Consider the following 15,495-nt stretch of genomic DNA (forward strand, 5'->3'; position numbering starts at 1 on the left):
TGCCAGCTATTTTTAAGCAATTGAATCATCCTACCACAACCAGAGAGCAGTGCTGAACTACTATCTACCTTTTTGATAGATACTCCCAGATTCATCTAACATCACATCGCAGAGATGACCTTTGGTCTTGACACTCCATATGCTATACCAATATTTTAGATTAAAAGTGTAATGTATAATTTTGCAAGTGCAACCATTTAAATCTCCTTCAAAAAAAATTATGAGCATGCAGAAAAAAACTATTTCTAAACATAAACAGAAATATTTTTATGCAAATTATATATTCCAGCAGTTAATGATAATGCATAATTTCACATTTTATTAATTTTACCTTGAAATCAACATATTGTCTTGAATATAAGCAAGAAATTTTGGATGTTCTTTTCTTGCAAGATACAAACATTCCCCATGAAGGCAAAGCATTTTTAAACAATTGAGCATGTTGAAAAGAATGTCTGGCTCCTCACATTTTGACATCTCCTGTTGATGCAAACAAATTTAGCAAGGTCAGGGAATGAAAAGGCATCAGGGTTGTAATATGAATTTAGAATAACTGATTAGATCAAAAAATTATTACCTGTAATATTGTATAAATTAGCTTCATTGTAACAGGTAGTTGCTCGTGATTAAATGTTTGCTCTACATCATGCTTTGCTTCTATTAAATAAAAACACTAAAAATGTTAATCACTGCTTTTGTGAAGAATCACATTTATTTATTAATTAAATTAAAAATCTATTTATTAATCAAATTAAACATTGTGTTCATATTAGTTGAGAGCCAATTTTAAATTATGTTTTTTCATTGGATGTCCAACAAGTAGTCTTTGAATAATTATTGCAGAGATTTTTTATACAAGATACTTGGAGTAAAAAAATCAAGGCTGCTTTGACTCTTGTAATGAAACGCAAATGGAAGATTGCATCCAATCCGGATCATCCTTTTTATGAAGGAATGACGGAGCTCTTTGCCCAGAAGGTCCTAAAACGGGGGGGAAACAGATTTATTGGAACAGTGACAAGATTGAGGGATTTCAGCGTTTTGTATATGGTAAATTTGTTCTCATTAGATCAAACGAGAGTAACGGGTATCCTTGATGATACTTCTAGCCTTCCTGGTGCTAAGCAACATGAAGATGGGTTGGATGGTATGAAGTGATGAGCCTATGATGCACTGGGCTGTGTTCACCACTCTCTGCATGTGGTCAGGAGCAATTGCCATACCAGGCTGAGATGCATTCCGTCAAAATATTTTCATATTATTGGTAATGTTGTGGAATCCTGCCCAACCCCCATCTTTGATTCACTTCGTAAACATTGAATTTGTCCATTATAACCTCAGAACATTAAAAAAAAAGAAATATTATTTCACAATGTTTCAATGACTTTTCAGATCATTTCTCCAAAATTACATCGGAAAATAGGGAGAAATTCACTCCTGTTGTCACGCCTTGATGTAACTCAATATATGATACAACATATATTATTATGATGTACAAATAGGCCATTTGGCCAATCAAATCAAACCCAGTTCTCAGTGCAACCATATTCTTCTTATTATTTCTTTGTCACCTATTTTCTCACTCATGCTTTTTTAGACTCACCACCACCCCTACCATGAAACGTTCCCACCGTTGCTTGTATCAGAGAGTATATCATTAGGGTGTAGAAGGAAACCAGAGCACTTGGGAGGAAATCTACAGGGTTAGTAGAACATGCAAACTTCACACAGAGTAGCATTGCAAGTCAGAATCCAACCCGAGTTATTGAAGATGCTAAACCACTGTACTACCTGCACCACCAATGTGCCACCACTATATATTGCAGCAACCCTCAACAAGTTCAAAAGTGCCTGTACAATATATCAATATTCACTACATAAATTAACCCTAATGTTTATATACATTTTTCATCTAGAATTTTATAAATATCCTTCAAGGTAAAACCATTGCAGTGCCTTTTTAACTATACTAATGACTTTTCAAAGCCTTATACCATTATAACATTATGGTATTATAAGATATAAGTATGCTGTTTACTTCATCTGTAAAAAATGAGCAAGCTATGAGGGCTGATTCCATGGCTATGAAGCTGCTAAGTAACAATGCTACAGATTTTTGGAAAGAAGTGAAAGCACATAACAGTTGCAAAACATCTCTGTAGATGGAATCTCCGGAACAGCTAATATCGCGGAGTTATGGTGACAACATTATAGTACTTTATTCAACTGTGTCCAAGGTGACTTGTATAGGGTGGACAATATTGAGAGTAATGGTGATTATGTCACATGAGGTGTATCATGCCATGAACAAGCTGTCCAACAACAAAGCAAGTGGCTTTGATCATATTTCTGCTGAACATCTTAAGTATCCGAGTATGAGGATAGCTCCTCTCCTTGCTATTTGTTTTACTGGCTTTATGATTCATGGCTTGTTACCAGACTCAATGTTGTCTGTCCTGTTAGTGCCGGTCATTAAGGACAAAGCTGGTAAAGTAGGCAGCCTAAATAATTACAGGCCCATAGCTTTAGCCAGCATATTGTCAAAAGTTTTAGAAAGAGTTCTGCTGGATAGAATAAATGAGTTTGTTAACTCCACAGATAACCAGTATGGTTTTAAAGCTAAACATGGCACTGACTTATGCATATATGCCCTAAAGGAGATTGTAAACAAATATAGAGGCAAAAACTCATCAATCCTTATGTGCTTTATTGATGCTTCCAAAGCGTTTGACCGTGTTAATCACAGAGAGCTGTTTGGTAAAATGAGTCAAAGAGGGGTGCCTGAATACATTGTGAGAATTCTGATCTACTGGTATGCCCACCAGACTATGCAAATAAAATGGGGCAATAGGGTCTCAGCCCCATTTGGGGTTAGCAATGGTGTTAGACAAGGGGGAATTTTGTCCCCAGTCCTTTTTAATCTACATATTGATGATCTGTCTAAACAATTGAAAGCCTGTAATACTGGGTGCGTGATTGGTAATATTTTAGTGAACCATATTATGTATGCAGATGATCTTGTGGTCTTTAGTCCATCTAGCGCTGGTCTCCAGCAGCTCCTTACTATATGTTCTGTGTATGGTGTGGAACATGATATTAAATATAATGCTAGTAAGAGTGCTGTTATGATCTGTAGAACCAAAGAGGATAAATGTCCAAAATTTCCTGATTTTATATTGTCTGACAATAATCTTAGTGTCTGTAATAAGGTAAAATATCTAGGGCATATTATTACAGAACAAATGACAGATGATGAGGATATTTATAGGCAACGATGCATGCTGTATGTACAGGTGAATATTCTCTTGCGTAAATTTGGTGCGTGTGCAGATGTGGTGAAGATGTCGCTATTTAGAGCATACTGCACACCACTCCACACTGTGCACCTGTGGTCGAACTATGGAAAGACAAATATGCAGAGACTAAAGGTGGCATATAATGATGCCATGAGAACACTGCTAAGGAAACCTAGATGGTGTAGTGCCAGTAATATGTTTGTGGCTGCAGGAGTCAGTACTTTAGAAGCTATCCTAAGAAATCATATGTATAAATTCATTTGCAGGATAAATGACTCTAAAAAACTAATTATTGTGACCTTGTCAAACATAAGGGTTAGCACTACACGCTACGAATCCCAGTTGTGGAGACACTGGTATCGTTGTCTCGTTGTAGGACATTGATCATGCTTTTTTATTCTGGATTTTAATTCATGTATTGTGTTTTTTTGGGGGGGGATATATATCATAATATATAATTTATGATGCTTTTATGTGATATACTAAGATTTTATATGTATTTTATGATGTTTTTATATGCAATGTATTTTTATGTATTGTTGTCCCTTGTCTGGACCTTGAGTCTGAAATAAAGGTTATTATTATTATTATTATTATTATTATTATTATTATTATTATTATTATTATTATTATTATTATTATTATTATTATACATTTTTCATTTGGCATTTTTACAATATCCTTCAAGGTAAAACCATTGCAGTGCCTTTTTAACTTTACTAATGACTTTTCAAAGCCTAATACCATTATAACATTTTGATAATTATTTGCATTTTAAAATATCCTTGGATGTCTCAATACGCTTCCCCTTTATTTACTTTTTTGACCCACACCACTACTCATAATTGAATAAACTTCCAAAATTACATACCAAGATTTTCTTTACATCCGTTATTGAAAATTAGCTTTTCATCTTCTTTTGAATTGTCATCTTCTCTTTCAAAACCGATAGTGAATTCAGGCCTAGTAAATACCATACTTTCTTCAAAGCTGTCAGTGGGTTCCTGATGTAAAACAAATGCATGCTGACGTTAGCTACACAACAAGTGATATTTTTCAATCATTGAGCAGAATCAAACTGAAGAAGGTCTGACAAGTCATTATAGGAACGATAAGTACAAATGTTTGGTAACATTTTGTAATTCTGAAGAGAAACAAGGATAGTGATGGACATACAGTTTTGCAACAATATAGTAGCAGGGCCAAGCTAGAAGAGTGACATTGATTTGGAAATAAGATTAAAGATACACCTGAACTGGGGGAAACATACTTTAATGTAGTGATTACAAAGGAATGCTACGTTGTTGGCAAATTTAGTCAGAAATGGGTCAGAAGAACAGTTTTAGTTTTGTGAATTAGTAGAAAATAAGTGTAGTAGTGCAACCAAGGTAGAAAGGTGGTAATAAGGTGGAAAGGTAGAAATAGGTTCTAACTATTTGGCACAGTGTGTTTGGGGGGAAATATACGAGTATAGTGGGAAAGCACCAGAGCCAAATGGCTTCTAACTTGGATGATTTAGTCATCTATAATTTGTTGGTACACAAAAATGCTGGAGAAACTCAGCGGGTGCAGCAGCATTTATGGAGCGAAGGAAATAGGCAACGTTTCGGGCCGAAACCCTTCTTCAGACTGATGGGAGGTGGGGGGGGGGGGGGGGGGGGGGGGGAGAAGAAAGGAAAAAGGAGGAGGAGGAGCCCGAGGGCTGAGGAAGGGGAGGAGACAGCAAGGGCTAACAAAATTGGGAGAATTCAATGTTCATGCCCGCAGGATGCAGACTCCCCAAGCGGAATACTGCAAGGTGACTTGGATAGGCTGGGTGAGTGGGCAAATGTTTGGCAGATGCAGTATAATGTGGATAAATGTGAGGTTATCCATTTTGGTGGCAAAAACATGAAAGCAGACTATTATCTAAATGGTGGCCGACTAGGAAAAGGGGAGATGCAGCGAGACCTGGGTGTAATGGTACACCAGTCATTGAAAGTGGGCATGCAGGTGCAGCAGGCAGTGAAGAAAGCGAATGGTATGTTAGCTTTCATAGCAAAAGGATTTGAGTATAGGAGCAGGGAGGTTCTACTGCAGTTGTACAGGGTCTTGGTGAGACCACACCTGGAGTATTGCGTACAGTTTTGGTCTCCAAATCTGAGGAAGGACATTATTGCCATAGAGGGAGTGCAGAGAAGGTTCACCAGACTGATTCCTGGGATGTCAGGACTGTCTTATGAAGAAAAACTGGATAGACTTGGTTTATACTCTCTAGAATTTAGGAGATTGAGATGGGATCTTATAGAAACTTACAAAATTCTTAAGGGGTTGGACAGGCTAGATGCAGGAAGATTGCTCCCGATGTTGGGGAAGTCCAGGACAAGGGGTCACAGCTTAAGGATAAGGGGGAAATCCTTTAAAACTGAGATGAGAAGAACTTTTTTCACACAGAGAGTGGTGAATCTCTGGAACTCCCTGCCACAGAGGGTAGTCGAGGCCAGTTCATTGGCTATATTTAAGAGGGAGTTAGATGTGGCCCTTGTGGCTAAGGGGATCAGAGGGTATGGAGAGAAGGCAGGTACGGGATACTGAGTTGGATGATCAGCCATGATCATATTGAATGGCGGTGCAGGCTCGAAGGGCCGAATGGCCTACTCCTGCACCTAATTTCTATGTTTCTATGTTTCTATGTTTCTAATATGAGATGCTGTTCCTCCAATTTCCGGTGTTGCTCGCTCTGGCCATGGAGGGACCCAGAACCCCTTCCTCAGCCCTCGGGCTGTCTACTCCCATCCCTCAGCCCTCGGGCTCCTCCTCCTCCTTTTTCCTTTCTTCTCCCCGCCCCCCCCCCCCCCCCCCCCCCCCCCCATGAGTCTGAAGAAGGGTTTCGGCCCGAAACGTTGCCTATTTCCTTCGCTCCATAGATGCTGCTGCACCCGCTGAGTTTCTCCAGCATTTTTGTCTACCTTCGATTTTCCAGCATCCGCAGTTCTTTCTTAAACACATCTATAATTTGTCAACGTTTATAATGACATGATAGGGGTCAAGCAGAGGTTTGAGAGTAAATAAAACATGGGCCATCTTTGGATGATCGTGTGGCAGTGAATGGTTCTGGTAGGCAAGAACAAGACCCAACACCAGATATGCCCATGTATGCTCCCCAACAACTTGAGTGAGTTATTACAGTGGTCATACCAGAAGGAATAATTTGTATTGGGAAAGATTGTGGATGAGAACAAGAGGATCCAAAACTAATCATGGCATCATCATCAGGAATTTTAATGGAATAATGAATAATGAATAAAACAACTGCAACACATTAAAAATAACAAAGGTTATGGAATAATCTCTTTTTTTTTTAAAGTATTGCCAAAATCACATTATAGTATACCCCATCCCTTTCCTTACCACCAATTTGATTTCTTCTTTTGGTGTCAGTTGCTCCAGCAGTTCACAGGCTAATTGATAGCACAAAATGCTGGACTGACAAAGATTGCATTGAACAGCTTTTTCGTCTTTCTGGCAAGTGTGAGACTCTCCCCACGGTGCCTGAAATACATTGTTGAGAATGGAAATGATGTCCTTGGATGTTCCATGATCAAGATCCAGGACCATACCATCATCTTGCAATTCCATCTGTTAGTATTGAGATTAAAGAGTTAATTGGTTTTGGTTTGGTCATGGATTAAATGCATCTACAATGATGTTCATAACTTTGCTAATATATGCTTTCAGTAACTTGATGATGACAACATTGAATATCTTGTCTTAGAAGTGCTAACATATACACCAAGACAAATGCGATAATCAAATATTACAGATTCAATCATAGCATTGAAAAGGGAACCGAATAAGTGCTTCAAAGGAAATATTTACAGTACATGGCTGTTGGGAGAGGGCAAGGAACTGGAAGTAACTGGATTTCATTTGTAAAGGACTGACACAAAACATAGCATAGTGATACATGGCTCACAAAATGATCTGTGATACATACACCATTTCAAGAAATGAAGTAACAAAATCATTACCTGTTTCAATATCAGATCAAACATCATTATAAAGCAAGGCAAGTTCATCTCATCATCATCAGGGTCAAAGTCACTGTTTCTTCCTCCTGCGGTGCCGAAATTCTTAAAGCAACTGCGGAATGGACTGCGCACTGGGCTACGGAATGGGCTCCGAAAGGGGCTCAGAAATGGGCTGAGAGTAACATGCTGGCCTCGGCGACCAGGATCTGAAACAATGCTGACCTAAAGGAGAAAAATGTATTCATTAAGATAACGATTGAAGAAAGAATTAGTTTAAAATGCACATTTCTCATTTAGTTTCCTTCATTTAATTGTATCTCTGTTCTCCAGCTTCCCCCAGGCCAAATGTTATACCTATAAATGTTATACCTGTTATTCCTAAGGAATGGTCAACAAGTTGTCAAGTTTTAGAAATGCTACTTTAAATCAGCTGCTAAAAGACATGCAAAAATGCCTGCAGTAGAAGTCCAACTCTAATACTCAAGCTGCATGGAGAGGCATTGGATTTCTGTCAGTACCCCAAGCAATGGTGATAATCGCCGAATATTACAGATGCCATCAAACCTATTCCAAACTGCCATATAATTTGCTATTGTGGGAAAGGACCTCACAGCAATCTTGCAATAGTCATCATGCCACATGGAAAACTATGTGATTTAAGTGGTTTTCAATGTTATCCCAATATGTAAATGGATTACCAGAACAGTAACATATTTTTAGCCTTTTGTTGCACAATAGAGGTATAGAACTGAACCTGCAGAAGAAACACATGCAGGTTTCTGACATGTTTTCCCACTGAACTACAATTGGTATTTCAATGCATTGCACTTCCTACATATCAAAATTCCACTATTGACCAGGCAGCAGCACTTAGATGCTAAATTTAGCCAAACAGGAAAAGAACTCAGTGGTAAAATTGAAATAGGGAGAGAATACATCCCCTTAAAGATCAATGGGGTTGTCCATTTGTGGAGCCACAGGATGGGCAAGCTCCAAAACATCTAGGTACCCTCTGTGTTTACTGTGGTGAAAGGTGTGGGTGCTAGAGAACTCAGGGAAGAAAACAGTGATGTCTTGAGTCTATGTTACAGAAGAGGAGATACTAGAGGTCTTAAAAGGCGTAAAACTAGATAAACCCCCAGGACCTGATCAAGTGTGTCCAAGGACATTGTGGGAAGTAAGGGAAGAAATTCCAAGGTCGTTGAAAGATATTTATATCATCAATAGTCATGGATTATGTGCCAGAAGACTGGAGAGTGGCTAATGTTGTATCTTGATTTAAGAAAGGAAAAGTCTGTGATCTGCAGGACAATGAGCCTAACACCAGTGGTGGGTAAGTTATTGAAGGGGATTCTGAGATACAGGATCTAATGTCCTTTGAACTTCAAGGACTGATTAGGGATAGACAGCATTGCTTTGTGCATATTCATCATTTATATTCACCATTTGCACAATAATGTAAATGGCATGTTAAGCAAGTTTGCAGCTAAAATTGGTGGTATAGTGGACAGTGATGGTTACCTCAGATTACAACAGGATCTTGATCAACTAACCCAATGGGCTGAGGAGTTCAGATAAATGCGAGCTGTTGCATGTTGGCGAGACACACCAGGGCAGGACTTGTATGGTATTTGGTAGGTTTCTGGGGAATGTTGTAGACAGAAAAAACGAGGGATACAGGTACATGGTTCCACAGAAGTGCCGACACAGGTAGATAGTGAAGATGGTATTTAGCACGCTTGCCTTCGTCTATCAGTGAATTGCGTACAGGGATTGAGTTGTCCTGCAGCAGCTATACAAGATATTGGTCAGGGAACATTTTGAGTACCATGTACTCGAAAGCTCTGGTCGCCCTGCTATGGGAAGAATGTCTTTAAACTGGAAAGGGTGCAAAAAAGATTTACAAGGGTGTTACTGGGACTGGAGAGCTTGATTAAAAGTAGAGACTAGATATGCTGCAACTTTTATCCTTAAAGCATAGGAGGCTGAGGGGTGATCTTACAGAGGTTTATAAAATCATGAGGGATGTAGACATGGTGATAGCCACAATCTTTACCCTTGGGAGTCTACAATTAAGGGTATAGGCTTAATTGAGAGGGGAAAGATTACAAAGGAATCCCAGCAGCAGCAGCTTTTGTTTCCACACAGAGGGACAAGCATATATATGGAATGAACTGTCCGAGGAGCTGGCAGAGGTGGGTACAATTACAACTTTTACAGAGGCCAAATGCAGGCAAGTGAGACTGGCTCAGTTAGACAACGTGGCAGGCATGAACGAGTTGGACTGATGGGGGTTTCCATGCTGTATAGTTCTATGATTATAACCAAGCCAAATGTCTGCAAGGATTTACAGTATATTTGGATGAGGAAGGGAAAATTTGCTGAGGCAGCTCATGTCACTAGTAGTAGCAAATACAAAATCTTTAGAGTTAATGGGAAAAGACTGTTTGAAACATTACCCTTCGAGCAGTTAGGTTTCCTGGCTGTTCACTGCCTCTTGTATTTCTTTGGTTAGTTAGTTCCTTGACTGAGTTCACTCCATCAGAAAACATACTGATCAACAGCTGTAGAGGAACTGTTATATCCAGTTCTGACAACACCTAAGCAAAAAAACAACCAAGTTTAAAAGAAGCAAGCTGAATATGTGAATGAGCAAAATACTTTTTAGATTTTTGAACTACAAATAATTTAAGAATCCTCTTAAGTAAAGAAGGCGCTTGATCATCTTCCTTAAACTCTCAGATGTGCTATAATGTCTGATGTTGTCTGGTTTTCGTTGAAAGCATATAATTGTGATCATGCTTTATTCAATTTTAAAAAATCACATTTGAAAAATAGTGTCAAAGAGAATCAGCCCAATCAAATTAATTTATACATAATTGTATAATTCAAAATTATAAACAATGGATAATGGCAGCATTCAATTTTATATTGATTTTTAACTGCAATTTATAAAGCTGTATTTTAGATTGTGTTTACACTTTTCATTTTATTCAACTCAAATTGCAAGTGGCCAATGCAAGGGCAGAAAATGCTGGAACATCTGATCTGTTGGCGGCGTGACTCACCCGTTGCAGCGGCCCCTACAGCCTGTCTGTCTTTTTTTTATTTTTTGTCTAGTTAAATGTAGTGTTGGTGTTTTTTAATACTGGTTTTAAATGTGTATATGTGGGGGGCGGAGGGGGAGGGGGAAACTGTTTAAAATCTCTTCCCTGTCCGGGAGACCCGACCTTTTCCCTGTCGGGTCTCCGTTGTCGTTGGGGCCTAGCACCGTGGAGCGGCCTCCAACCTGAACGACCCGGGGGCTCGGGAGACTGCGGAGCTGCGGACTACTCACCATCGTGGGGCTGGCCGGCCTCGGAGCGTGGGGAGCGGTGGTGACTCGCTGCTGCGACTCGACTCCTGGGGCTCGGAGGCTCCAGCAACACAGCCGCAGGTCCGGTGGACTGGGACATCGGGAGCTCGCGGGTCCGGGGGGAGAGACCGCTTCCCGGAGCTCCCGCAACGCGACTTCTCCAGCCCGTGTCGCGGGGTTGGAACGACCCGGAGCGGGGTCGTACATCGCCCGGCACGGCTTCATGGCCGTGGGACATTCCAGCGCCCGCCGGGGGCTCCAACTTTGTGACATTTAGACCGGGAGCGGGGCCGTAAATCGCCCGGCACGGCCTAAAATGGCCGTGGGACTTATCATCGCCCGCCTGGGGCTTGGACATCAGGAGAGACATGGAGAACAGGGGGGAGAAAAGACTTTGCCTTCCATCACAGTGGGTCCACTGTGATGGATGTTTGTGTGAATTAAATTGTGTGTATGTCTGTAGGAAATTGTCTTTGTTTGTATGGCTGTGGAAACAGAATTTCGTTTGAGCCTCACTGAGGCTCAAATGACAATAAATTGTATTGTATTGTATTGTATTGTATTGTATTGTATTGTATTGTATTGTATTGTATTGTATTGGGTTAACCTTGATCATTAACTCTGTATAGGAAGGAACTGCAGATGCTGGCTTACACCGAAGAAAGACACAAAATGCTGGTGAAACTCAGCGGGACAGGCAGCATCGCTGGAGAGAAGGAATGGGTGACGTTTCGGGTCGAGACCCTTCTTCAGACTCTGTGTTTCTTTCCATAAATGTTGCCTGACCTGCTGAGTGTTTCCAGCATTCTCTGTTTTAATCTCAGATTTTTAGATTTTTTAACCAAATAATTTAAGGATCCTTTTAAGTAAAGAAGCTGCTTGATCATCTTCCTTAAACTCTCAGATGTGCTGTCATTTCTGATGTTTTCTGGTTTTATTTAAAAGCACTGCATTTAAACTAACTGTACATCATTTCTGCTTTTGCATTACACAATGCTAGCAGTCGCAGCATAAATCCATAGCACTGTATAAGCTTCATAAATCCATAAGTGATATGAGCAGAATTAGGCCGTTCAGCCCATCAAGTCTACTTCACCATTCAATCATGACCAATCTATCTTCCCCTCTAAACCCCATTCCCCTGCCTGCTCCCATAGCCCTGACACCTCTACTAATCTTGATTGACAGCAGGACAGATTCTGATTTAATACACCAGAAAAAGCAAAAACAAGGCTGCATGTGGGATTTTTGAGGTCAGGTGAAATTACTTCCCTCTCGGTATTTTCATTTTCTTTTAAGTATTTTCAGACCTTTAAGGGGATATCAAGCTTTTGTACGTGTGCTTAAGTACTTGGGCAACTATCTGAAACTCACATGTACAGTGCCCTCCATAATGTTTGGGACAAAGACCCATCATTTATTTATTTGCCTCTGTAATCCACAATTTGAGATTTGTAATAGAAAAAAATCACATGTGGTTCAAGTGCACATTGTCAGATTTTAATAAAAAGCCATTTTTTATACAGTTTGGTTTCACCATGTAGAAATTACAGCAGTGTTTATACATAGTCCCCCCATATCAGGGCACCATAATGTTTGGGACATAGCAATGTCATGTACATGAAAATAGTCATGTTTAGTATTTTGTTGCATATCCTTTGCATGCAATGACTGCTTGAAGTCTACGATTCATGGACATCACCAGTTGCTGGATGTCTTCTCTGGTGATGCTCTGCCAGGCCTGTATTGCAGCCATCTTTAGCTTATGCTTGTTTTGGGAGCTAGTCCCCTTCAGTTTTCCCTTCAGCATATAAAAGGCATGCTCAATTGGGTTCAGATCGGGTGATTGACGGCCACTCAAGAATTGACAAATTTTCAGCTTTGAAAAACTCCTTTGTTGCTTTAGCAGTATGTTTGGGGTCATTGTCTTGCTGTAGAATGGACTGCCGGACAATCGAACTTGAACAGATAGGAACTTGAGCACATAGGATGTGTCTATACACTTCAGAATTCATTATGCTACTACCATCAGCAGTTGTATCATCAATGAAAATAAGTGAGCCAATACCTTCAGCAGCCATACATGCCCAGGCCATAACACCCCCTCCACCGTGTTTCACAGATGAGGTGGTATGCTTTGGATCTTGGGCAGTTCCTTCGCTCCTCTCTTACTTTGCTCGTGCCATCACTCTGAGAAAAGTTAATCTTAGTCTCATCTTTCCACAAGACCTTTTTCCAGAACTGTGGTTGCTCTTTTAAGTACTTCTTGGCAAACTGTAACCTGGCCATCCTATTTTTGCGGCTAACCAGTGGTTTGCATCTTGCCGTGTAGCCTCTGTATTTCTGTTCATGAAGTCTTCTGCGGACAGTGGTCATTGACAAATCCACACCTGACTCCTGAAGAGCATTTCTGATCTGTCGTACAGGTGTTTGGGGATTTTTCTATAATATAGAGAGAATTCTTCTGTCATCAGCTGTGGGGGTTTTCCTTGGCCTGCCAGTCCCTTTGCGATTAGTAAGCTCACCAGTGGTCTCTTTCTTCTTAATAATGTTCCAAACAGTTGATTTTGGTAAGCTTAAGGTTTGGCTGATGTCTCTAACAGTTGTATTCTTGTTTCTCAGTCTCGTAATGGCTTATTTAACTTTCATTGGCACAGCTTTGGTCCTCGTGTTGATAAACAGCAATAGAAGTTTTCAAAGGTGATGGAAAGACTGGAGGTAAGACTATGTGCTGAGAGCTCTCTTATACCTGCATGAAGGAGGCAGTTAAACACACCTGAGCAATTACAAATACCTGTGAAGCCATGTGTCCCAAACATTATGGTGTCCTGAAATGGGGGGAACTATGTATAAACACAACTGTAATTTCTCCATGGTGAAACCAAAATGTATGAAGATTGCCTTTAATAAAATCTGACAATGTGCACTTTAACCACACATGATTTTTCTATTACAAATCTCAAATTGTGGAGTACCGAGGCAAATAAATAAATGATTGGTCTTTGTCCCAAACATTATGGAGGCCACTGTAGATGCATCTTGTCTATGGAATCAAGTTCATTTCAAGGTGACAGTAATGCACCAAAGTGAGTCAGTGCATTGTACAATAAATGTTGGGAGCCTCAATTCTCAACGTCTTAAATCTTATGCAGTAAGTAGCACAGCAACACTCTAAAAGCTTATAGAATGTTGGAATAGAATAGTTTTTTTTTTACAGCAGAAGCATGCAGAAATAGGACAATCCAGGACTAGTGAAACAGAACCGGCATTCATTTTGGAGCTCTTTTATAAGAAAATAAACTTACATGAAGCCAAAGCAAAGCTTGTTCCTGTTCTGAAGCAGGGTAGCCAGTGAATCTACAGCTAATAAAACCAAACATTTCTTCCAAGGAAAATGGCAATGGGCAGAGTTCAATGTCAAACATTTTGCTGAAATAGATTAACATGATCTTCCAATCAGAATAACAACAATATAGACACGTCAAATACTTAAAAGCACATACATTTTTAAATGCTTTTTCCTTTGCATATTTTAAAGGAGTTCACGCTGAGAAAAGGAAAACTAATTTCAATTTCAAACCTTCCCTCAACAACAAGCCTGTATCTCACCTGTACGAAACTAAATGAAAATCCAGTATTTTCAAATGGAAACAAAAGATCAACACCAGTTCTCTTCTGACAAATATCAGCTCTCACTTTGAGAATAGAGTCAAATGTTGTTTAGAAAAGTGTGACACAAAGCTCCTTGAATTAATCACATTGGAAAATGTGTTCCAGTTTCTCATTATGAAATGCTCATTGAATCATGTGGAAGTACAGCACAGAAACAGGCCGTGTCAGTCCGTCTTATCTATGCTGTCTGTCATGCCCATTTACACTCATTCAATTTGCCCACATCTGCTCCATATTCCTCTTTTCGTTTCCTACCCAGTACCTGTGTAAATGCCTTATAAACATTGTGGTGACATCAGCCTTCACTACTTGCTCTGGCAGTTTCAAATATTCACCACACTTTGTGGAAAACGTACCCCTCAGATCTCGCATAAGTTTCTTCCCTGCCTCCTGTTTATGCGCTTCTAGACCTGTCAGAAGGTAACTAATCAATTTCTTACATGGACCTCTCTTTCCAAATGGACGCTACCCTTATGCTTCTGTTAGTAGGTGAACGATCCATTACTCACCAGAAACTGATATTTTAAAGACATTCTAAAGTCCACATACACATCTGGCACCTGCTTTCAGCATCTCCGTGGTTGCCTCCTCAAAAACTCCATCAGATTTATAAAACATGATCTCCCCTGCTCTCAATTATGCAGACTACTCTTAATCTGTCCTCGCCTTTCCAAGCGAGCAGAAATCCTGGCCAACAACTTCCCTACCCCTAATGTGAGGCTCTCTGGCCTGTAATTTCCAGGCTTATTCCTAGTGCCCTTTTTGAACATAGGTACCATATTAACTATCCTTCAGCTTTTAGTCCCTCTGGACATTAGCTGTGGAAAAATCTTTGTCAGAACTTCAACCATCTCCTCCCTTTGTTCCCTTGGAACCCTGGGATAGATAAATCAGGCCCTGCATATTTATCCACCCTAATGTGTTCCAATATTTCTAGCACATCCTCCTTCCTGAAAAAGATGTTCTCCAGGATATCAGCATACGTCTCCATTAACTCTGATGCCCACATGGCCTGGTGAATTGTGATGAGAACCATTCTTTTCGGATCTTGTTCATATCACTTGGCCTCATGCATTGGTTACATCCCAACCCCCTGAGGGGACTTATTCCTTCCTTAGTTGTCTCTCTTGCTTCTAATATCTTTATAAAAAAGTTTTAGGAT

General features: G+C 40.0%; 1 protein-coding gene across 5 annotated transcripts in view; it reads right to left on the bottom strand.

Annotated features, from left to right (window-relative positions):
- unc79 (unc-79 homolog, NALCN channel complex subunit) overlaps positions 1 to 15,495 on the bottom strand; it is a 199,382-nt gene that overhangs the window by 117,595 nt on the left and 66,292 nt on the right. For 4 of the 5 annotated variants that reach the window (XM_033027737.1, XM_033027733.1, XM_033027732.1 and 1 more), the window contains exons 16-22: positions 13,967 to 14,090; positions 9,766 to 9,906; positions 7,307 to 7,528; positions 6,687 to 6,914; positions 4,168 to 4,321; positions 578 to 657; positions 332 to 480 (exon numbers count right to left, since the gene is read on the bottom strand). In XM_033027737.1, the coding sequence (XP_032883628.1) occupies positions 332 to 480; positions 578 to 657; positions 4,168 to 4,321; positions 6,687 to 6,914; positions 7,307 to 7,528; positions 9,766 to 9,906; positions 13,967 to 14,090 (1,098 nt within the window). The remainder of the gene's footprint in view (positions 1 to 331; positions 481 to 577; positions 658 to 4,167; positions 4,322 to 6,686; positions 6,915 to 7,306; positions 7,529 to 9,765; positions 9,907 to 13,966; positions 14,091 to 15,495) is intronic. The other variant, XM_033027736.1, reaches the window with a different exon arrangement.

Source organism: Amblyraja radiata, chromosome 9, assembly GCF_010909765.2.
Source record: "Amblyraja radiata isolate CabotCenter1 chromosome 9, sAmbRad1.1.pri, whole genome shotgun sequence".
Taxonomy (NCBI): Eukaryota; Metazoa; Chordata; class Chondrichthyes; order Rajiformes; family Rajidae; genus Amblyraja; species Amblyraja radiata.